This window comes from Diabrotica virgifera, chromosome 2 (assembly GCF_917563875.1).
Source record: "Diabrotica virgifera virgifera chromosome 2, PGI_DIABVI_V3a".
Lineage (NCBI taxonomy): Eukaryota > Metazoa > Arthropoda > Insecta > Coleoptera > Chrysomelidae > Diabrotica > Diabrotica virgifera.
This window is the reverse complement of record NC_065444.1, coordinates 74,013,892-74,040,445: the sequence shown is the minus strand read 5'-3', so window position 1 is coordinate 74,040,445 and position 26,554 is coordinate 74,013,892. Positions and strand designations below refer to the sequence as shown.

Sequence of the window (26,554 nt, the reverse complement as noted above, 5' to 3'; positions counted from 1 at the left end):
ACTTGTATTTGGATTTTCAATAACTGATTGAATAACTTCTAATTCTGTATTTTCATCTTCAGTTATGGGATTTATCAATTTTCGTTTAGTATAAACAACACTGCCAGTTTCACGAAACCTTGTTACGACTCTTTCAAATACTTCTTTACGAGGATGACGTTTTAAGGGAAATCTCTCAGCATAGACTCTTGCTGCTAACAAACTGTTTTGATCACATTCACCCAGTATTAAAATCATATTTACTCGGTCTGCAATTGAATAATGTGCCATTTCTATTAATTGAAAGCAATACAGTTAATAGTTTGACTATTAGTTTGACAGCTAGGTACCTTTTGTTTTTTCATGGCATTCTTTATAATGTATAATGAGCTATCTAATTAACGGCATTTAATGCTCCAGGTAACATAATGCATATAGATCTGAAGACACTAGAGATTAATATAAAATTTTACAGCATTCAAATATAGGGTATGTTGTTTAAGTTAGAACTTTATGCAATCAAGTATAATTAATTAATTTCAAGAATAGTGCATTTTCAAAAAAATGCAAATAAATCGAAAATTATCAAAGATAGGTATAGGGATTGTTTAATAAAGTAATATTATTTTTTTTATTAGAATCCAAAATTAAAGAAAAATACAGGGTGTTCCATTTAAGTTAAGAAAGTAATTATACAAAATATTGTACACTTCAGATGGCGAACACTCTGTAGATTAGTTTCAAATGGTAATTATTCTGATGTAAAGCATAGGCAGTTGACAATTAACTGACAAAAAGACGTTAATTAAAATTCATGCGATAATGTGTAATTAATTAATTTCGCGAATAGTACATTTTCAGAAAAACCCAAATAAATCGAAATCTGCCAAAAATAGGTATAGGGAATGTTGAATAAAATAACATTATTTTGTTCAGTAGAATTCAAAATTAAAGTGAAATACAGGTTGTTCCATTTAAAAATATATAACTTTATATCCTTACGCTAAATTGGGACACCCTGTATATATTTCACAAATTTTAATTTATAGCCGGTACTGACCTACGTATTCCTACGGAAGGATTTTTTAATATCTTTAGCCGTTTCCCCGGTAGGCTCCGTCCCGTTGAGCATGGCTCACCCTGTATAGAGCAACTACACATTAAAGTACCAACAAGAGAAGAAGTGTCAAATGCCATCCAAAAACTTCTTTCTTCCTCATAATTCTTAGTGCCCTTATCCAAAAACTTAAAAATAATAAAGCCCCAGGAATCGACGACATATCTGATCTGAAATGTATAAGGAAGGTGGTGACCATCTTTTGGCAGTAATCCATAAACTAAGAATACTTATATGGAAGAACGAATTGATATCACAGGAGTGGCTAAAGGGAATAATATCCCCGCTGCATAAAAAGGGTGAGGAACTTGATTGCAAGATTTATATAGCCATTACTCTGTTAGTATCTGCATATAACACACTCTTTAATGTATTTTTTGAGAGACTTAAATGCGGATTCACAGCCGGAATATGCTTTATTCGTGTATTAACGTACCAAAACAATAAATACTGACACTGTAAACACCCTAGCTAGTGGTTCGTGGGAATCCTCAGCCCCGGCTACTTCCATTTTCGGGGATTTTATCTAAAATCGCGTAATTTCTCGACCGGCCATAATGTTTGGGATGCATGAAATATACTGGGTGAATTGGAAAAAATAGTATTCTTGTTCTCATGATCATTTTTCAGTGCGTCATTAATTATGACGTCATATACTGTATTGGGTGTGTCGAGACTTATTTCATGTAATTATTGACGAATCTGACAGATGCCAGAATCGTACTTTAGATGAATAAAGCTTGTGGAATTAAACTAATTAGTAATTTAGTAGATTTGATTTTTACACAATATGTTAACATGTAGGTATTTTTTATAAAGGGGAATAAAATTAAAAAGTAAACAATATTGTTAATTAAATTTATAAATATGGAAACATTAAAAAATGACACAAAACTATCCATAAACTGTGTTTTCGTACTTCCGGGCCTAAAGTGACAACTTCACTCCCTTGTGACAGGTACTAAAGTGTCACATTTAATCCCTCCGGGATTAAATATTGACGAAACTCCCGGAACGATTAAATCACAAACAAACGAATTTAAGGGATATTTTATTGAAAAATATAATTAATTAGAATGGTAATTAACGTTAATATTCAAATTAATATTGTGACAGTTCGTCATATTGACCAGTCTTTCCTGGGTTAATGCAGCAGGTAACTGACGAGTAACAGATAGGTCCTTTTCATATTGAACTGGTGTTTGTTTCGAAGATCCTGCGGAAACAGGAAGCGAGAATGAGGACTGTGGCATAACTATAGTGGACGAATCGGCGACTTGACCAAATATTTTATCTGAAATTTTTTGTTTATTTTTAATAGACGATTCAATATATCCCTCGGCCACGTTGGAGGATTTCCATCCTCCATGTCTCTTCAGCACGTCTATTGTTGCTCCCGAATCAGCTAACAAAGACGCAGATGTGCGTCTAAAACAATGTCCCGTATAAGACGTCGCATTTTCTAATTTCAAGAAAGCTGCTATTTGCCGTGGAATTGTACCAAACATGTTTTTTCCTACTACTCGCGTAGTACATTCTTTGTTGATGTATTGAACAAAAAATTTTGAATGAGTTGTCCCTGTCTTTCGCAATGCCACATATTTCCGAAATATCGCCACAAAACTGATGGCACTGTTTTCTGAATTTTTGATCACAAAATTTCGGTCAATTTTATTTTTGGTGTTTCTAATCGCAATTAGGAAGGAATCGCCCAAATCTCTCACATCGTCGATTTCTAAATCAACCAACTCTTTTCCACGACAAGCTCCCGCAACGCCCAAAATAAGTGCAACCTACAAAAAAATTGATTTCTTAAAATTTCTGAATATAAACAAATTTCCAAATTTACCTTAAGCATTAAATATTTATCATCCGGAGCCTCCCGTAAGAACTGATCTACCTGCTCAGACGTGAGAATTCTTGACTTCTTTGGCTTAAATCCCTCATTTCTTCTCTTCAAAAAAGCTAATAATTTTGGAAATTTACTTATATCAATATCTTCTCTAATGTTAATAACCGATTTCAGCATTGAGTAATGTGCCCAGAGAGTTGAGGCACAAACCGCTTTTGATTTATCATCGAAGTAGACTAACAGCGCATTTTCAGTAGGTTGTCTCACATTTTTTAAGCGGCACCACTTTTTAAAAGCATCGTACTGCTGCTCGTATAGTTTTCTAGATTTCGGTGGTAACAATTCTTCACCTACTTCGGCTGCTCTTTTATCAATATCAGATACACCTTCTTCACTCATGATACCAATAATTATCAATAACAATGTTTCTTTACAATGACACTAGTAATGACAATGTTTCTAAATTATAACTGTCACAACGCAATGTTACTATGGTAACTTATTTTAAAGACAGTTTATTAAATGAGTTGAAGAGAGAAAAAACTGATTGAAATTATTGAAATAATTAATAAAATCATACCGGAAGTACGAAAAGTATCGTATATACCTTGCGACTGAAGTACATTTAATCCTTCAGGTAAATTATGGCCCTCCCTGCGGTCGGGCCATAAACTTTACCTTCAGGATTAAATGTACTACTTCAGTCCCGCGGTATATAATGTACTATTTTATCTTCTTCTCTAGGTGCTGTCTCCGCTTAAAAAGTTGGTAATCATCAGAGCGATCTTTATTTCTGAAACCGCGGCTCTAAATAATTCATTGTTATTACATCCAAACCAGTTCCTAAGGTTCTTCAGCCATGAGTTACGTCTCCTTACTATGGATATTTTTCTTGCATAATAGTCTGGGCTGATTATCGGAGAATAGGCCATTTTTGGGAAAAGTTATTTACCAGCAATTTTATTGCTGGAATCAAATCTTATGATTGTATATATTAATAATATAGATATGCAAAGTCCGCAGATAGTGTGCTACTTTTTTTATAAACAAAATGGCGCCCGAAAATCGTGTTTTTTTCAATTTTTTCTCTATAACTCCAAAGGTTTTAACTTTAGACCAAAAACACTCAAATAAAAATTCACCGCAATTAAATTCTGCATAGAGACGTGTTTTTTCCGATTTACTTCGACGAAAACTTTCCCCGGAAGAAGCGGTTTTTTCCAACAAAATCTTTAATTTTCAACTAAACTTTTAGATAAGTAGTTGTTAATCAATAATTAAATAACTTGGTAACGTAAAAGCCTTTTTCGCATATATTATAATTCCAGAAGCCGATGGAAATTGAATGAACAGTTTAGCAACAATTGAAATGTTAATTAAAAATTTACGGTCCCTATTGGGACCGTGCAAGTTCGGAAAAGCGACACCTATTTCTACGCTCTGAACTTTTATTCGCACTTTTAATTATATTGGCCAATCATATGGTCCTGGTTACTGGATAATTGTCAAGGCCATAGTCCAAAAAAAAATAATAAGAAAAAATAAGATTTAGGTTGTGTTATTCAAACTTAAACAATTGTATGTAGTAAATAAAATTAGTTATTAAAACGCAGTATTGCAAGCAAAATACAATTAATTAAATTTACCTTTATATAATAATTGCATATCATATCAATATTGTGAAGCAATATATAATTTGCCTTCTTAAATGACAATAGGTATGAAATGTACGTCAATTTGACAATTTCAGTTGACAATATGAATTATTTAAGAAAGTTGCAATATTTCTCCGCTATTCGCGCACAATCGTTTCGCGTATCCCTTCCAAGTACTTGCACACCGCGAATAATACTGACAATAATTATGATGCATAAGAATAACTATGATTTTTTCATAAAAAAGACACTATACCTATCTAATGTACTTTACAGAATTGAAATTGGACTGTCTAAGCGGCCTCAGGAATATTTTAAAATTATAAACAATTTTTTGGCTTATAAACAAATAGAATATCTCGGGAAATATTAAACTAAATTAAATTGTGAAAATGGTATTCGAAAGACAGCGGTAGGACGCTTCTTTTAAAAGAAAAAACGTTTAATTATGACAAGTGGTTCCTGAGATACAACCGGTCAAAGTTGACCGAAATTTACGGCAAAGATATAAACAATAGGATCATAACTTTCAAACCATCACCTTTTTATTTTTGTCATCTTTCTCCACACCAATTTTCATATCTTTAAAATCCTCATAACATATATTATTATAATAAAAACTATCGATAATACGTGTGAAAATTGCCAAAAATAGCAAAATTCCAATAAAAAATAAGGTTGGAGAAAATGTAACCCTCAAAGTTCAAAATCGGTAAAGGTAAAAAAAATGCAATTTCTCGGCTTCCCATGGAGCAATCCCCTTCATTCTTTTTTTGTTCCCAAGTAACTCTAGTAGAGCCATCGAACTAACGTATTACTAAATGTCAAACTTGCTTTTGTTTTGTTATAATAAATTAATTTATTTATTATAACACAATATTTTAATTTGTTTAAATAAAAATTGTTTAAACAATTATACAGCTTTCAAATGAGACTATTTATGTTTTTAACTTTAAAAGGTACACTTGTAGTAAGTTTATCTAAAAAAAAGCCTACAACTGGAAAAAATATGTAATTTTCTGTTCTTATAAATAAATTAACCTATTATAACAAAACAAAAGCAAGTTTGACATTTAATAATGCGTTAGTTCGATGGCTCTACTCGAGTTATTAGGGAACAAAAAAAGAATGAAGGAAATTGCTCCATGGGAAGCCTAGAAAATGCATTTTGTTAACGTATACCGATTTTGAACTTTGAGGGTTACATTTTCTCCAACCTAATTTTGATTGGAATTTTGCTATTTTTGGCAATTTTCACACGTATTATCGATAGTTTTTATTATAATAATATATGTAATGAGGATTTTAAAGATATGAAAATTGGTGTGGAGAAAGAGGACAAAAATAAAAAGGTGATGGTTTGAAAATTATGATCCTATTGTTTATATCTTTGCCGTAAATTCCGGTCAACTTTGACCGGTTGTATCTCAGGAACCACTCGTCATAATTAAAAGTTTTTTCTTTTAAAAGAAGCGTCCTGCCGCTATTTTTCGAATACCATTTTCACAATTTAATTTAGTTTAATATTTCCCGAGATATTCTATTTGTTTATAAACAAAAAAATTGTTTATAATTTTAAAATATTCCTGAGGCCGCTTAAATAGTCCAATTTCAATTCTGTACAGCACATTAGATAGGTATAGTGTCTTTTTATGAAAAAATCATAGTTATTCTTATGCATCATAATTATTGTCGTTATTATAGCGACCGTAAATTTTTAATTAACATTTTAATTATTGCTAAACTGTTCATTCAATTTCCATAGACTTCTGGAATTATAATATATACGGAAAGGGCTTTTACGTTACTAAGTTATTTAATTATTGATTAACAACTACTTATCTAAAAGCTTAGTTGAAAATTAAAGATTTTGTTGGAAAAACCCGCTTTTTTCGGGGAAAGTTTTCATCGAAATAAATCGGAAAAAACACGACTCTATGCAGAATTTAATTGCGGTGAATTTTTGTTTGAGTGTTTTTGGTCTAAAGTTAAAATATTTGGAGTTATAGAGCAAAAATTGAAAAAAACACGATTTTCGGGCGCCATTTTGTTTATAAAAAAAGTAGCACACTATCTGCGGACTTTGCATATCTATATTATTAATACATACAATAATAAGATTCGATTCCAGCAATAAAATTGCTGGTAAATAACTTTTCCTTGTATTTTGCTAATTAGCCCAGAGTATAATGACCTGGAGTATAAACTAACTTCTAATGTGCACTTTACATCAACAATAATTGAATAAGAAATTGACAACAAGTTATTCAAGGTCAAATTTGACTTATACAAAACACAATTCTACATCCAATTTTGCCGTGAATAAAAAGAAAATAAAGAAATTTGACAAAATAAAACATATCCAATTGTTCTATTTCATCAAATTCCTTCATTTTCTTGTACAAACCATACATTTTGTACTCGTCAAATTTGGCCTTGAATAACTTTGTCAATTTCTTGTTCAATTTATTGTTGATGTAAAGTGGACTTAACGAATTAAATTGTAAACCAAAATACAAAACTAACTTTTAACGAACTAAATTCTAAACCAAAACACAAAATAATGTACAAAAAAGTTGTGAAACACAAGGGAAGTCGAATTCGAAATTTCAAAATGACAGGTACACAAAATACTGACCTGAATAATAACCGTCACTTGACTCTTTGACACTTCTAAAAATTGGCCAAAATGGACGAAGTTTTCGTCAAATGTTCGTAATACGTGTATTTGATTGGCTAGAAAAAACGCGCATTCTAAGGGCCGGTTGTTCGAACGCTAATCAACAATGATCATTATCAAATAATTAATTACTGTCAATGTCAACTTTAAAAACATAATTAATTACAATTCTGAGACTATAATCAATTAATATAACAATAAATATTAACATAATTAATAATAAATCTCATAATTGTAATTAATTATGTTTTCAGCAACCCAAACAAAGTTGACATTGACAGTTTTGGTAACAGTAATTAAATATTTGATAATGATCATTGTTGATTAGCGTTCGAACAACCGGCCCTATCAACGAATCAAACGTAGGTTAGGAATAGACATCTTATGTATATAACCATTGTAATGCTGCATTATTTTTCTGTTTAATCACGGAGCTACCGCTTTTTCCGTCTCATCAAACTTAATGCATTAGAGAGAAATCGAAAAACTGTGACGCACTGAAAAATTATCATGAGAACAAGAATATACACATTTTTTAACTAATAATAATTTGAGTGCTATCTAATTTTTATTTTTATTTCGGTTTTTTTAATATAGAAAATTCTCGCCGAGAATATTTCTTACATCACTATTCATAGATACACCATTTTTTATACTTTTTTAGAAGCTATATTTTTGCTATGAATGTTTTTTCGATAAAATACTTACTTTTTGAGTTATTTGCAAAAATCCGCCTAAAAACGTGTTTTTTTTGTTGAAAAATGAACATATTTACTCGCAAATAACTCGAAAAGTATTAACTTAGTGAAAAAATGTTATAGAACAAAAGTTGCTTAGAATTAGTCAGTATATCTTTATTTTTTTTTCACCCCCGAGAAGGGGTGAAACTCACCCCTAGGGAAGAAGCACAGATCGGTACAATATCACTTTTATTCTTTGATATCTTACCTATGTGTATGCCAAATGTCATGTCAATCCAAGCGGTTCTTTAAAATTTGGATTCATTGAAACCCGTGGAAAAACCGTGATTCAATGTGTACTATTAATAATAGGTACCTGTTCTTTTAAAAATAACAATAAGTCAAAAATCAGATTCTATCGTAATCAAATAGTTCATTAATCCAAAAGTTATACTTAAAAAGTGTTATTAATTAAGTCAAGATTAGATTATTTATTTCGGAGTATCACCGGTGTTACTTTGTATTGTTATTTGTTATCGCATTTTTCAAGATTAACCGTATATATACAGAGAGAACAAAAACTGTCAACCTTTTGTAATTTGATTTTTTGTAGTTTAAAAATACGTAGTAAAAATTTATATTGAGGAATTTTTTTAAGTAAGGTAGAATATAGCGCGCAAAAAATCTATATTCGTGACTATCTCTCGAAATAGAACATGTTTCATAATCCATACAGATACATTTTATTAATTGGTTGGTATTTAAAGTACTTTATTTCCTAATCAATAGAATCGTGCTAATATTCGAGTTTTACGTTCCTGGAAAAATTTATTTTTATAATAGGTATGAGATATTTGTTAAACAAGTCTTGTCTAGTCTTGTTTTCTTTATTCTCTAAGCTTTATTTTTTTAACCAAGAGGAGTAAACTAAAAAGACAGATTCACACCCGAGAAAGTCACTAGAAATATCACGAAATACATTTTCTTTTTTCAGCCTTTGACGGTAATCCATAAATATTATATTATACTAATACATCGCTGAAGAGTTTTAAACATAACTATTTTTTATATAAAAACAGACTAAAACTCTAAAAATTAAAGAAATACCGTAGAAATTAAAGGAATAACGACCCGATTTGGGCTTCGAAATGTTAATAAAATAATTTTTTTGCTAAAATTGTGGCTTATTCCCATTAAAAATAGTTTATTAGTCTTTCATTCTGCGTTTAAATTTTTTAAAAATATTTAGTTTTTTTCAGGATTCGAAAAAAATGGACACCATGTCCGTGCTGATATTTTCCAAATCGAACATTCGCTATCTTTGTCATACAACGCGCTGATTCAAATAGAATATGATGACAAAACACAGTGACAGTTTTAAATATTTGACATGGCATCGGGAACAAACAATCAACAAAGCTAAAGCCCTTAGGAGTCAACTCTCATCGCTAATAGGTCGAAAAAGTAAATTGAGATTTAAGACAAAGATTAGGATGGCAAATTGTATAATTTTGCCAACACTGACATACGCCTCAGCCTCATGGGGACACACGTGTAAAACCAACAAGAAAAAAAATACAAACCATCCAAAACCACATGATCAGGGCAGCTCTTAATATACCTAGATATGTCCCATTAAGATACGTATTTGGACATACACAACAAAAGAAAGTTCTGTCAATGATAGATGAAAGAGCACACGAAATATTCGACAATATCAGGAACCATCCCAGCAGATTATTAAGAGAATTGACTTACTATGACGAAAACCAAAGAATGGTACATAGACGGCTTAAACAGCAGTTAGATGGATATAGAGGAAACCCTTAAGAATGAAGAATTGAGATAGCCACAGGATAATCGAAGCACAAACGTCGCCCTTCTGGCACTAAGTACCCTTCAGGTAGGTCAAATGGACCATAGTCGCGGAAGTTGAGCATCGAGGTGACGTACCGGCAGACGTGGGCTTGATGGCCACGTATAGAACGTTTTTTGCTCAGAATGAATGTTTTTACCAACTTTTGTGGCCAAAATATAATAAAAAATTTCCACCCCCAAGATAGGGTGGCAACCACCCCCATGGTAAAAACGCCTTTCGGCGTCATATAGATTTTGATCCTTGGACTGTCCACTACTTATTCTCAAATTTTCAAGCAAATCGATCCATTCTGTAAAAATTGCGAGGTTTTGTCCTATTGCGAGCTTCATTACTTGGACTAGTAGTGAAGTGAGGGCCAAGAGTTTGTAATATTGATATTTTCAGATAACAATTCACTCGGTATATTTAATTCAGATTAGAATTATTCGAACAAAACCAATCATAATGTAATACCCGTAACACATTTCTTATAAGAATATTTTTTTAGCTCACAAGTTTTTGCAACAACTCAAGATGTCAAGTCATAAATTTTGATTTGTCGCAGTTTCCACAACACGTAGAAATGGACATTCTTCGTGCATACCGCCCATTGATTATCCAGGTAAGGTACTCATTTAATTTCTAGCATCTTCACGGTACTTGTGTATAGTAATTTGAGAGTTGAATTGTGACAATTTTTTGTATACCTATTTTCATGTAATGAGTTTGCAACTTTTTACTAAGACAAAACATTTATTTGTTTAAAAACGAACGGTAAGTACAAAGGTGCGTCCAAGATGTACACTGGTTTTCGGAGTCAGCGCCGCCTGTGTTTGAATAATTCTTCGTATTTAAACGGGCTTGTCCAAAGTGCACCTGCGCGCTGACAACTGAATACAAAGCGTTATTCGCACACAGACTCAGCGCTGACTCCGAAAACCAGCGTGCACCTTGGACGCACCCATAAGGGTACGCCCAAGATGAACGCTGGTAGTCAGATTCATGATTCTTGGGACGACTGTCTCTGTCTGACTCCGAGCGGCTGATAGGGTATAGCATGATACTATAAATAAAGAGATAGTATTTTCCCGTAGCTCAAATACGTCCGAGTTCGCGCATTGATTACGTAACTGGAGACCGGAAGTTGAATTTGAATTCTTGTTAAAGTTAAATGGGATTTGTATGCATTATGTGATGAAATTATTCAATTAGCAAAATAACATTAAACTTCAATGTATTCGAAAAGAATTTAGTGTCGAGATTCCAGTCAAAATAACTGTAAAAGATAAAATATAAAATTACAACCGCGAACAATTCAAAGTAATCGGACATTACGAATGATTACGAAACATTACGAACTTGCCGGTCTCCAGTTACGTCACGACTTCCGGATGTGCAATTATCTTGTTATTTATAGTATCATGGGGTATAGTATAGCACAGCCTCCTAAAGCTTACAAGCCGTGAACTAAGAAAAGCAACACCGCAACAGCTGTGTAAGGTAGTCCGATAGTCCCATTTTTTACATTGTCAGCATAGCAAAATAATGAGTTATTTATCGCGAAAACAAAATTAAAAGATCCTTTAAATAAAAATAAACGACATGTCTAATAAAAGAGAATTATCGAAAACGTATTTTAACTTTTATTTTGACAAATGACATTATGAATACGTATGTATAATATAAAAATAACCTAGAACAGAGGTTCTCAATCTGTGGTACATGTACCACTGGTGGTACATATCATTATTGGCGGTGGTACACAAAACACAGAAAAAATTAAAATAGTAGTACTTAGTGATAATACAATTTAAAAATATAGGTGGTACCAAAAATAATAAAAATAACTGTAGGTGGTACATCATTCAAAAAGGTTGAGAACCGCTGACCTAGAAGATTCTGTGTTGTGACCGATAAATAAGATCCTATTGTAATTAAAGTTAAAAATTAAAATAAGATCAGTGAAAGGAGTAACACGTTAAATTTAATTATTTTGTGATTTGAAGAATACCACAATCAATAATACTCATCATCTTACAACATAATAATCATCTTATTACATGGCAGTGCAATTAGAAACAGCTATTTTAGAAGTTGTTAAATATTTTTGCATGGTATGGGTATATAAAATGAGGAATTTATTTACAATGTATTATTAGGGGAGTGAATATCCAGTCATCGACTACCCAATGACACCATGGCATGGCAGAATCCTCAGCCAGCACTTGAAGTGCTGTATAATTAATAATTGCTTTAAGAATTGTTAGTGAAAGAACATTTCCTATTATTTTGACATGTGGAATGAGATGCAGGTTACCTTTTGTTCAAAAAATAATAAAGGCTAGTTCAGATTTACTAGGCAGAAAGTTTGTATATAAAAGGCTAGGTAGTTAATATATAAAAATAAAATAAAAATAAAAACATTTATTGCCCTAATAATATTTATAACACATTCACTTGAGATATTTCATTTCTTCACCGATGTTTCACTGTTGCACGCTCTCCTTTGAACAACTTCTGTTGTGGATTCCTGAGTCTTCATATCTTGGTCATCTGGACCTCTTCTTCTGTTGCAGTAGTTAACACGTTGACGGACAGTGCGTCAAATATATAAGCAAGTGTTGTGACACTATAATATGTATTTTGCAAAGTAGAATAGGGAAACATGCAACGTCTATAGACGTTGTGTCACATTACATCAATGGAAATTAGACGTCTATAGACGTTCTGTCCGTCAACGTGTTAATAGAGAAAACCTTGAAATACTAGCAAATGAAGATGCTGTTGATATTGATATAGAACAAACTGTGGCAGTACATTTTCAACCAGGAGCAAATCTAGTTCAACAAAATTCTGTGTGTGTGCGTGTTTGTTTTAAAATATAATTCACCATAAGGTTAATGTTGATAATTTTATTTTACTGGACTGCAATTTGTTAATAAGTTTATAAATAAAAAGTACATTATATTAGTGTCTGATTTTATTATTCTCAGTGTGTTAATAAATTTATAAACACATACATTGTATTGGTATTTTAAATGACAAAAATAATAATAGGATAATAGAGCTTTTCAACGATTCTCATTTGTTTCGAGCTTCCGTCATGTGTCGTATATTTATATTATTATTTATATGGGTTATACGACATATATGACAGAACCGTGACATTAACTTCACAATAGTTTTGGCTAATTGTTTATCATTGTTGGCAGCAAATCCATTAATTTGCTGTGAGTGATAGTGAACTCCGGGATTTACATATATTTCATCTACAAGTAAATTGACTACTTTTCCTCGATCATTCAAATTTGATGCTACATATTATGACAAATAATTATTTTCTAATTGATCATCAGGAGATACATGAAAAGATGATGTAATCATTTATAAATATCTATTAGTGGGCAAATTTAAGTACTGACGAATAATATATAACATGACGTTGACTGATTATATATATGGTGTAAGAGCAAAAATAACTGTTGATAGAGAATATTTGCCCTACTTGCTGTTAGTAACAATAACGGATTTTTCTCAAAAGCCAGAATTCCCTTTATTTTATCTATATCAATATTTTCTATCACTCTGTCAATTTCACTACATATTTTGGTATTTTAACTATTTATAATGGGAAATAAGCCACAATATTATTAAAACATGATTTTTATTAACGTTTCGACGCCCAAATCGGGTGCCGTTGTCAAAATATAAAATACTACTAACATAAATAAAAATGTTGTTGCTTAGTAAAAAAATTCTTCTAATAATTTATTTACTTTGACTCATTTATATCGGCCATTCAGATATATATGATACATTTTAAAGTAGAAGACTTTAAAATGATATTGCCAATATTTATGAGTTGCGTTCCTGGGACGACTTTACTGATAGTTCATTCGATTACATGAAATCAACCCCAACTCAAGAATATCCGTCACAAAAAAATCATAGCATGTGATCTGTCTTTAAAAAGACAACCACATGCAACGGTGACATTAAAATTCTCGCGTTAGAGATCTCATACTAAATCACAAGGATGATGTGTTTTCAATATGGCCTCATGATCAGAATTGTTGGATACATTCCTGAATATTATAAACGATCAAGAAGAGACAATAAAATTTACAATGGAAAAGGAATATAATAACACCCTGCCTTTCCTCGATGTTTTAGTCTCAAAGAAGGATACTGGATATGAGACTCAAGTGTATAGAAAACCAACACATACCAACAGATATCTCAATTACAAATCAAATCACAACATCAACGTTAAAAAGGGAATCATAAAATCCTTATATGATAGAGCCAAAATTACTTGTTCTAACGAAAATTCATTTTTAGAAGAAAAACAATTCTTAACATCTGTTTTATTAAAAAATGATTATCCTTTATCGTTTATAAATAAGGAATTGTCAAGATTGGTTCGAATGGAACAGAACAACGTAGAACGGGATCCTACAACATTCACAAGAAATAATACGAGGAAAATATCAATACCATACATAAAAGGACTATCCGAGAAACTTAAAACAATAGGAAATAAATTCAACATTTCAACAACATTCAAAACAACCAACACATTGAGATCTATTCTATCTAAAACTAAACCTAACAATGAACAAGAAAGGACAAAGAATTGTATTTATAAAATACCTTGTGAATGCGAACAGTTTTATATAGGTGAAACATCAAGACCATTAAACGTTAGAATAAGTGAACATCAATCTTATATTAAAACTAGAGAATTTGATAGATCTCAAATATGTCAACACGCATGGGATAATGAACATAGAGTTCAGTGGAGAGATTCAAGTATAGTCCTGAAAGAAACAGATAGTAAAAAGAGAAAAATCAAAGAAGCGGCTCTAATTATGCTAAACGAAACCAATTGTGTCGCAAATTCCTCAGTGGAATGCAGTAGGATGTGGATACCCATACTGAAAGAGGAAGTCAATAGAAAGAAAATACCACAATTAGTAAGTCAATAGTAGAGTACTTATTTTATATTTTAGTATTACTTATATATCCATGTATTATTGATATTATTTATAATTTAAACAAAATTATAGTAAAGTCAGAATTTGGTATTAATTTTGAGAGTAAATTAAATGTAAGACCAAATACTTACGATGTCGGGATAGTATCACGAGGTTTTTCCTGGTTTTCCCTTGTGATTTACTATGAGATCTCTAACGCGAGAATTTTAATGTCACCGTTGCATGTGGTTGTCTTTTTAAAGACAGATCACATGCTATGATTTTTTTGTGACGGATATTCTTGAGTTGGGGTTGATTTCATGTAATCGAATGAACTATCTTTCAGTAAAGTCGTCCCAGGAACGCAACTCATAAATATTGGCAATATCATTTTAAAGTCTTCTACTTTAAAATGTATCATATATATCTGAATTGCCGATATAAATGAGACAAATTAAATAAATTATTAGAAGAATTTTTTTACTAAGCAACAACATTTTTGTTTATGTTAGTAGTATTTTGTATTTTGACAACGGCACCCGATTTGGGCGTCGAAACGTTAATAAAAATAATTTTTTAATAATATTGTGGCTTATTTCCCATTATAAATAGTTAAAATTGTAAAAATGCCACAAGAAAATAGCTTCAGAACAACATATTTTAGTAATTTTAAAATTATTGTCATTGAGGCTTTCAAAACAAAAAGAATATCTGGATAGCAGATTTTCTAGTTGTGACCAGCGCGATAATTTACAGTCAAATGGTAAAATCCATTTTAAATCCTGAGGTGACAGTTGGCTGTCCTTCATATATACAGGTACAAGTAATTCCTTCGTTATATTAATGTTTGAAATAACTTGTATGCACTCATCACTGCAGTGACTGTCAATATTTAATAAGTAAAAACAAATCCTTTCTTCTAAAACTTTTATCTGCCAGTTTTTTAACTCGATCTTCTCACTAACATGTTGTACAAGTTGATTGAAATCCACGATAAGGTCTTGGTTTTTAAATTCCTTTACATTATTTTCTTCCCGGAGACTTATTTCAGCACGTCTACTTTCAGGATTTTTCTTGTTGGTGGTTTTGGGTTAGATAAATATGAATGTTGATTTTCAAAAATCCTTGGGATTACGTCTCTTTCAACTTCGGGTATGTCAAATTTCGGTGAAGAACAGTACCATTTTTATCAATAAATGACTCAGTTTCAATAATGTCGGTAGAATCAAAATGTTTTTTACATACCACTGAACTAGCAGTTACTGTAAAATTCTCACGGTTAATAGATCTAACCCACTGATTACGAAGGTGATCGGTTTTGGGAAAAGAGAATGTACTTTGGGCCTGTTCATATTTTAAAGTAGTTGCATAATTTGATTTGCAATTTGATACACTGCAGTGTCTCGGCATCTCTAATTTAAAACATGTGTTATATTAAAGAATATAAAAGAAAAATTAATTAATTGTACCTGTACCAATGAATTAATTAACACTTATCGAGTTTGGGTTTGTAGTTACTAAAGCGATGTCGTGGTTGTGAATTTAACAGTTTGTACTATATCTTATTATTATCACACAAATATAACAATATACATAAGAGGTACATACCTTTTTCTTTTTTAATCAAATAACTTACCAATAATACACTAAAAGTTAACAAAATTAGCATAAACTCCCCATGTAAACAAAGTAAATATGGACTACCATCGGACTAGCTTCAACGTTGCCAATTTTCTCATTTCACGGCTTGTAAGCTTTAGGAGGCTGTATGTATAGCCATTATGAACGCTGGTTTTCCGCGCCGACAGTGTAGAGCGTTGACTGATTGAAGTCAGCAGTGTGTTGCAGGGCAGTGTGCAGTGTCAGCAATATTTCTATTGGAATGATCGTTTACTCTATTATCCCATATAGGAGGATTAACCTCGACCTTTGTTATTAATTCCTCGATATCTATCGAGTCACACTTTAAACGAATAAGAATCAACACTCATCGGCGTCAGGTGCCTGAAATCAGAATGGAAAGTTCATTCCGGTAAAAGTCTGAGTCAGACTACCAGCGCGCAGATGCATTTTGGACAGGCCCGTCTAAATACGAAGGATTATTTGCACACCGATGTCTGACTGGGCTGTCTGACTCCGAATACCAGACTTCATCTTGGACGTACCCTTAAGGTAGAATTCCGCATTAAGCACCGCGACAGGCGACTGTCGCCTGGTCTCGGTCGCGGGCTGCAGAACTACCCTGATATAATTGCATTGAGAGCAGTCGTGGGGAGACCTCGCCTATCTGTCGCCTGTCTCGGTCGCTTGGTGCGGAAGTCTACCTTTATGGTGAGTTGCGTGAAATGGCGTATTTTCGTTTTGAATTTTCTGCGACCATTCAATTTTCAATATCAATTTTTTTCAATTATCACTTTGATAAATTATCAATATCATTCTCTTTTTTTCTTTATCCATATACGGGGTCGACTACCCTAATTGCATTTTTCCATAAATTTTTATCTGGGGTCATATCAATGTCAATCCTCTTTACCGACATATCCTGCCTAAGAGTCTCCGCCAGGTCTTCTTTGGTCTTCCTCTCCTACTCTCCCCAGGAATCCACAGATCAACAATTCTTCGTATAGGGCGATTAACGCCTCGACCGACGTTGACCATACCAAACCATCTTAAACTATGCTCTCTCATTTTGGCATCCATTGGTCCTAAATTTTTTCTCAAGAGCTTGTCTCCACTGTTCTAGTTTTTGTTATAAATCGCTTTCACTATTTCCTACTAAAACTACATCGTCAGCATACATTAACACCAGGGAATGTTACCCTGTAAATTCGCTGATATCTGATCCAACACTAATGAAAATAAATAAGGACTAAACACCGAGCTTTGGTACAACCCTACTTTCACATGAAATTTATCAGTCTCCCACACCTGTGTTAACACTAGTTGTCACTGCCGCATACATGTTTCTCACAATCTTTACGTACTTACTGAAGATTGTTTTCTGATTGAGTTTCCACGACAAAATGTCTCGAGGAACTCATATTATGCTTTCTCAACGTTAGAATCGTCATGGCTTACAGAAATGACAATCAACAACCTACTAATCATGGTTCTCGGATGCCAAGATTCGGCAGGGGAAGAAACAACAGCAACGACAGGGCTTCCCAGGCCGTTAGTCAGCGAAATCCCTGTTCACTAAATATATACAAATTCGCTACATGGAATGTAAGAAGTATGTATGAAGCTGGGAAACTGAGGAATATACAGCAAGAGATGATGCGACTAGATATCGATATATTAGGAATAAGCGATACAAGATGGGTCAGTTCTGGCGAACTCAATACAGACAATGGACGAATCTATTACTCTGGAAGCAGCGACACCCAACACAGATATGGAGCTGCTATGGTCCTCAGTGAAAAAGTAACGAGATCAGTAACAGGCTTCGTTCCGATGTCCGAAAGAATTATAATGTTGCAGTTATTGACAACCCATGGAAAAATGAACCTAATTCAGATTTATGCGCCAACTGAAATACAAAACTTTAATAGCGAACTTCAAAAAACATTACATCTCACGGCATCTAGAGACATAACAGTGATCATGGGTGATTTCAATGCAAAAATTGGCGAAGGAAAATGCTACCCTAATGTAGGACCATATGGGCTTGGCGAACGAAACGACAGAGGGGATCGCCTAATAGAATTTTGCCAGGAGCATAATGTTATAGCCGCAGATACATTCTTTAAATTACCTAAGCGACGCCTTTATACATGGAAATCGCCAGCTGATAAAGACAACAAAATCGTCAGAAATCAAATTGACTACATCCTAATAAAGCACAGATATCGAAACTCAGTTCAGGCAGTAAAGGCATATCCAGGAGCGGACGTATCTTCTGATCACAGTCTTCTCATTCCTAGGTTTCAACTTCAACTAAAAAATACGCAAAAAAGCCGCAACAACAATAAACTTAACTTACAGAAACTAAAGTCAGAAGAAACAAAAGAAAATCTGAAACACGAAATCAACACAAATCTAGACAGAAACCCAGGAAATAATTGCAACGTAGAACAGCAGTGGCAATTCTTCAAACCTCTCTATATGAGCCAAGTAACAAAGTACTTACAACAACCAAATGTAAGAACGAAGAATGGATGACGAAGGAAATTCTAGAGTTCATGAATGAAAGAAGAAAAAACAAAACCATCAATAAGACCCGCTATAAACAGCTTCAAAACCAAATAAGAAGAAAAATTAGGGAGGCTAAAGAAACCTACTTCTCTGAAAAATGTAAAAAAATAGAAGAACTGCAAAACAGATATGACAACTGCAACCTACATAAAAAAGTCAAAGAACTAGCCGGAATCGGAAATAGAAGAACCTCAAATATATTGCTTGACAAAAATGGAAATATTATAATGGAAACAGAACGAAAACTACGACGATGGAAAGAGTACATCGAGGAACTATTTCATGACCAGAGAGAAGCTAGTACATCCGTAGATAGCCAAACCGGAGATGTGGGCCCAGAGATGACCAAATCGGAGGTTACTCAGGCAATAACTCTATGAAAACCAATAAATCTGCTGGTCCAGATGAATTACCTAGCGAGCTGATAAAGTTGGTCAACGAGAAAAACCTGGACATAATAGTAGAACTGTTCAACGCTATCTATACTACGGAAATCATCCCTAGAGAAATGTTGACATCAGCATTTGTGTGTTTGCCAAAGAAAGTGAATGCCAAAGAATGCAGTGACTACCGAACCATAAGCTTAATGTCACATACCTTGAAAAATTCTGCTGAAAATTATCCGCGCCAGAATACACTCTAAACTGGAGCTTAATATTAGTGACACTCAATATGGGTTCCGCAATGGAATGGGTACCAGAGAGGCATTATTCTCCTTCAACGTGCTGACACAGAGATGTTTGGATGTTAACCGTCCTCTTTACGTCTGTTTTATAGACTACAATAAAGCGTTTGATAAAGTAAAACATGATCGACTCATCGAAATTCTGAAAACTAAAAACCTAGATGAAAGAAATTTAAGACTAATAACACACCTCTATTACAATCAGCGAGCAATAGTAAGAATTGAAAAAGAAACATCTGAAGAAATGGAAATAAAGAGAGGAGTCAAGCAAGGCTGCATACTATCACCTCTATTATTTAACGCTTATTCTGAAGAGGTAATGTGAGAAACTCTGGTAGATGAAACAGTCGGCATAAGAGTAAATGGAGTCTTAGTTAACAACATCAGACATGCAGATGATACAGTAACAATAGCCGATAGTTTACAAGACCTTCAAAGACTCGTGAGTAAAATAGTAAGGTGTAGTAGAGAGTATGGACTCTCTCTCAATATCAAAAAGACGAAGTTTATGAAAATTAGTAAAAACAACCATAATAATAACGAAATCTTGATAGTAGAGGGCCAGTAGATCGAAAGAGTAAAAAAAGTACACTTACCTAGGAACACTTATAACTATAACAGAAAATAATGACTACACTGCAGAAATCAAAGTCAGAATCGAAAAGGCACGTTCTAATTTTATTAAAATGAAAAAGGTCCTATGTAGCGCAAAGATTTAACATTAGCTCTTAAAGTAACCCTAACAAAATGTTACGTATACAGTGTACTATACTATGGAGTGGAATCATGGACGTTAAATGTAGAGACAATGAGACGACTTAACGCCTTTGAAATGTGGACCTATAGAAGAATTATGAGGGTTTCCTGGGTAGATACGAGTTACGAACAACGAAGTACTGAAAAGAATAGGTAAAGAGAAGGAAGTTGAACTTACAATTCAAAGAAAACTACAGTATCTCGGACATGTGATGCGGGGCGAGAAGTATGGCATCCTGCGACTCAACGCAAGGAAAGATAGATGGCAGAAGAAGCATCGGAACAAGACGAATTTCATGGCTGAAGAACCTGAGAGAATGGTTTGGATGCAGCTCAAAACAACTATTTAGAGCTAGTGCCTCAAAAATTAAAATAGCTATGATGATTGCCAACCTTCGTAGCTGAGATGACACCTGAAGAAGAAGAAGAAGAACGTTAAAATGATGCTTTCATGCTTTCGTTCCGTTCTTAACATGAAACGCTCTATAGTAAATAAACTTATTAGTCAACTTGTCCCTGTCTTTCCCAATGCTGTCCACACTTCCCCAGGAATATCATCCGGTACAACTGCTTTACCTTTCTTTATTTTTGAAGTCATCGCATCACGTCCGCGTTGACTCAACTTCTATGAACTTTATGAAAAAATTAACTAGATACTGCCCGAAATTTTGAGTTAAATATCAGAGCCGTTTTACAAACGTCTATGACGTTAGCGTACATATGACAGAGTCCCATGTCACTCGACTAAAAAGGCTTAAAGGTGTTTTAAGTTTTCCCATCTACGAAGCAGGAAATTGTACACTTCCTACTTTACATCGCTCAGCTTACTTTAATTGTTATTTTTAAATCTCTTAATACTTACGATTTATATTATGTGTTTTGATTTAGGACGCACTTCATCATACTGGAGCAATATTCTTCCTTCAATCAAACTACCGCGTAACTCAAAATGTGATACCGACCTTATTCGAGGAAAAAACTCTAAAAACAGGCATCTTGGCGTGGCCGTTGAGCCTGAAAAACCCGGTGTCGAGCTTGACACACAAAAAGATGTTCGAGTATTTTCACACCGACGCCGACAACTTTCTTTTCCTCCAAATGGTCAAGGCAGAAGCGCTTCTCATCGTTAATACAGACACTATTCACAAACACGTGATGTTACCGTGGGTCCAATGCACGCTCACCCAAGATTGCATCATTCCTATCGGTGCCCAATCGGCAGGTTGTAAGTTCGACAAGAAACCGCAGTACAGGTATTCAGGTTGTCACAGCTACGACACGTCGGCCTTGAACATTGTTCTCGGGTTGTTATTCAAGCAGAACACTAGTCAGTACACTTGTAGTGAGCCCGCGAATATTTTCGAAAAAGTTAGTTTGGGTAAAGCAGATGCGTTGCTCAGGAGGCTTGAGCTGAATGCAACGACAGAGGGGAAGTTGACGGATCTGACACACGAATGAAGTTCGCGCGAATGATTGACTAGAGTTTTGGGGGTAATTTATTGTAGTATATTTGAAAATGGAAGTGAAGATTGTGTTCTTACAGTCGTACATAAGTGCAACTAAAAACTTAAAATTTATTGACAAAATTATAGACAGTTGAAAAAATAAGCAGGTTTGCATTATAGACCAAGATAAATACAAAAAAGTGGCAAATGACAGTTTCCTTTATCATATAATGACAGATAAGCTTCTAGGCAAAATTACCTTATCACTTTAATCTCAAAGTTAAATAATAGGGCTTTTCATTCAGTCATTTGTTTCGAGCTTCTGTCATAATATGTTGTATAATTAGTGTGACCAACACCAATTCAGTTGAATTCGGGACAAGACTGAAAAAAATACTTGAAATCCGGTACTGTTCGATGAAAATCGGGCCATTTTTTATTTTTTTAAATATAGGACTTAATATCATCATTTTATTGATTGTTTTTATGTTGACAATGATATTTTTAATGGGATTAAGCCACTATTGGTTACAATGATAATTATATTTTTGTTAGTTTTTGACGTTTCGACTTCCAATCATTCTCAAAAAAGGAAAAATTGGAAAATAAAGTGATGTTGGATTTCCATGTAAATATTATAACCTTAGGTTAATATCAAAATGTAGTTATCATTACAACCAATTGTGGCTTAATCCCATCAAAAATATAATTGCCAAACAGGCCACAAGAAAACAGCTTTAAAACATTTAAAAATCAATCCAGTCATATTTTAAATTGACCTGAAAAGACAAAATATGATGTATTCTTGCAATGTAATTTTTTAAAATCATAATTATTGTCGATTTTTTTTCGTCCCAACAATTTAATTTGATGTGAATACTTAAAAGAATAACGAAAAAAATAGAATTTTGCCAAAAAGTTGAAAATTCGGATGGCCCGGAAGCCTTTTCCGGGACGCCGGGACACGACTTCGTAATTCGTGCCATGTCCCGGATTTTTCGGGCTAGTTGGTCACACTATGTATAATCCGTGTATATTAATGTTATACACAGATTATACAACATATGACAGAAGCTCGAAACAAATGACAATCGATGAAAAGCCCTATTAAGGAATTAGCGCGTTCATACTGTAAATTAGGTAATTACTGTATATTTTTAACAATTTTCTGCCTCTAAATTCGGCTTCAACTAGCTTATGTTAGAGGTTAGAGTGACAACATAATGTGTAAGTTTTCGTTATCGGCATACTTAAAACACTGAGTACTGAATGGTATAGTCGGTTCGCTAAACTCAGACACAACTTTCTAGTGATTTTAGTAAGTAATTTTGCCAATTTGGTAAAATTGGCAAAAAAAAATTACTAAATAGTTAATAATTACTATATAGCTAGTAATGTTGCCAATTTTGGAAAAATTGTCAAAAAAAAGTACGTAGTAAAATCACTAGCCAGATGTGTCTGAGTTTAGCGAACCGACTATACTTGATACTTAAAGATAAAAAAGGAAATAAATGTCAACTGTCAAATTTTTAACATAAATGTCATTAATTTCAATTGTCACATTATTGTCAAGTAAACCGTAAAGTTGGATTTATAGTTTGACGTAGCGTAGACGTAGACGCAACGGAGACGCACTGGAAAAGATCAACACCGAATTTTGTGTACTCGTGTTTATAAATGAACGCAAGCGCCTGACAGAACGTAAGAGAAACGCAACGGAATGGAAGAGTTCACCAACTTTCATCTTTTACAGTGCGTTTCTTACGTCTGGCCAATCAAAAGGAAGAATTTTGTTCTGTCACCCAAAGTGGACACGCCCTCATCAATTTTGTAAAGGTAAAGTTGTTTATCAACATATTCGAATTTTGTTAATTATTTGTTAATACAATGGATGTTAAGTTATTAATTTAATAAAAATATATCATAGTCATTTCAATATTTCAGATAAACATGAGTTGTTTATTAGCCAAATTCGGGGTTATCCACACATAATATATGATAGGTAAATCCAATAAACATTTTAAAGACCAGGAAATGAAACAAAATAGTTGGAAATCCCACGGCATGCGGCACCAGGCATACCTTCGTTTATTTCCTAATCCATGTAACACACAAAACAAATAAATACACTAAGCACCAACATTAACGCACCACCTTAAAAATGGGACATTTTTGATGTCTTGTATTTCCTAAACCTGTTGTCCGATTTTAGTGATTTTTTTAATATGGTATAGCTTTATTCTTCAAGAATATCGATGTAATAATATTGTTGCTAACCAGATAAGTGTCATTGTATACCGGGTGTAACAATGATAGTGTGTTTTTTCCTCAAAGTTTGGAACACCCTGTGGAATATTCTGGCATATATAAAATATTGAAATTAAAACTCGACTGTAGCCTTATGCTTTCTTAACATTATGCTTTTTTATTCATTAGCTTATGTTGGATAACAAAAAAGTTAGGTACTTTAACAACTAGCAACGTTCTTCATCAATACTTTCTATCAATACGTTTCTAAATAAGTGCGACAAACTTTAAGGAGTAATTCTGCATGAAAAAATAATGACCGTTTCCTTTATAAACAGATCTCCGCAAATGCTTCGTTTCCGAGATACGGGATGTTGAATTTTTTCTTACAAACTGACGATTTATTTATTGCTCCAAAACCGGTTGCGATATGCAAATGAAATTTGGTAGGTTTTAAGAGGTAGTTATTGCGCATTTTTGGCATACAAGTAAGAATTTTATATTCACCATTGGCGTGCATAAGGGTAATATGACCGGATAATATGACCCGTATGCACGCCAATGGTGAATATAAAGTTCTTAATTGTATGCCAAAAAATGCGCAATAACTACCTCTTAAAACCTACCAAATTTCATTTGAATATCTCATCCGGTTTTAGAGCAATAAATAGATCGTCAGTTTGTAAGAAAAAATTCAACATCCTGTATCTCGGAAACGAGGCATTTGCGGATATATGTTTATAAAGCAAACGGTTATTATTTTTTATGCAGAATTACCCCTTAAAGTTTGTCGCACTTATTTAGAAACACCCTGTATTGATAAAGAACATGGCTAGTTGTTAAAGTACCTAACTTTTTTATTATCCAACATAAACTAATGAATAAAAAAGCATAATGTTAAGAAAGCATAAGGGAGCGTTCAAGTATTACGTAACGCAGGTTGGGGGGTAAAAATCTTCAAAAATTGCGTTACGCGATAGTTAAACGCCCATTACAGTGCGTTACGTAGGGGGAAGGGGGTCAAAAATCTTCAAAAATCGCGTTACGTAATACTTGAACGCTCCCTAAGGCTATAGTCAGGTTTTAATTTCAATATTTTATATACGCCAGAATATTCCACATGGTGCTCCAAACTTTGAGGAAAAAACACTTTATCATTGTTCCACCCGGTATAAAATGACACTTATCTGGTTAGCAACAATATTATTACATCGATATTCTTGAAGAATAAAGCTATAACATATTAAAAAATCACTAAAATCGGACAACAGGTTTAGGAAATACAAGACATAAAAAATGTCCCATTTTTAAGGTGGTGCGTTAATTTTGGTGCTTAGTGTATTATAATAAATAACAGTATAAGTATAAATAAATAAACACAAAGTTTGTTTACTGTTCGTATAATTTATAGGCTATGTTGTTGAATTAGAATTAAGTCATTGTTTACTCTTTCTACTCATGCGCAAAAATTCCGCTACGTCTATTTATAAATTGACATATTATTTTCTTACGTCTCCAGTCCGTTTCTTACGTCTCCGTTGCGTCTACGTCTACGCTACGCCAAACTATAAATCCAACTTAAACCGTTAATTATAAAAAATACGAACTAAAATGCCGAACAGAATCTTCTTACTTCCCTCTTGAAATACCGAAATGCCGGCTCTACTGCGGGAGGGGGTGACGAAAACGGATTGCTCAAAAGTTTGTAGCCGATTTTTTGTTGCACAAAGACTGCTGAATGCGGATTTTTTTAAGTTATTTTCAATGTGATCAAAAGGTTTGTATTTACTCCCTAGAAACCATTCTTTAGTGTGCAATAATGTGGTAGAAAGTGAAAGTAGTTTATTTTGGTTATTTTTGATTCCAATTCTGTGATTAAAATATCAAAAATATAGACTAATAGGCATTAATTTTATTAAATAGTTAGGAAACTGGTAAGTAAATCTTATATGGGCCATTCCACGAATATACGTCTGTTCCAGACCATCGTGACAACGAATATTTTAGTGTGCAACATAAGAAGTACGAAACTAAATTGCAAATTACATTCTTGTTTATTGGAATAATTTTTAGAGCCATTTACTTTCGTACTTCTTCTGTTGCACACTAAAATATTCGTTGTCGCGATGGTCTGGAACAGACGTATATTCGTGGAATGGCCCATACATCTCTTTTCATATTTATTTTTAAAAATTCGTACTTATATGTCACTTGTCAACTATAATGAGACATGCTTATATGTTTCTGTGCCGTTTGTCACCTCTACATGTTCTGTGTCCTCTTTCCAGAAATAACGGTCATATTTCGATTTTTACTGAGAAGAACTATAGAAGTGGCATTTTGTTTCTCTTGGAATGGATATTCTTCATTTTGGCTACGTGACTGCATTTTACTTGTGCGCAAAAACATTTAGTTCTGCAGCTTCTGTCA

General features: G+C 33.3%; 1 protein-coding gene across 1 annotated transcript in view; it reads left to right on the top strand.

The window, feature by feature from the left end:
• LOC114329486 (uncharacterized) overlaps positions 1–24,273 on the top strand; it is a 36,162-nt gene extending 11,889 nt beyond the window's left edge. Inside the window, exons 3-4 of the mRNA XM_028278611.2 lie at positions 10,330–10,443; positions 21,321–24,273. Coding sequence (XP_028134412.1) covers positions 10,330–10,443; positions 21,321–21,890 — 684 coding nt within the window. The 3' untranslated portion in view covers positions 21,891–24,273. The remainder of the gene's footprint in view (positions 1–10,329; positions 10,444–21,320) is intronic.
• The last annotated feature ends 2,281 nt before the right edge of the window (positions 24,274–26,554 follow it).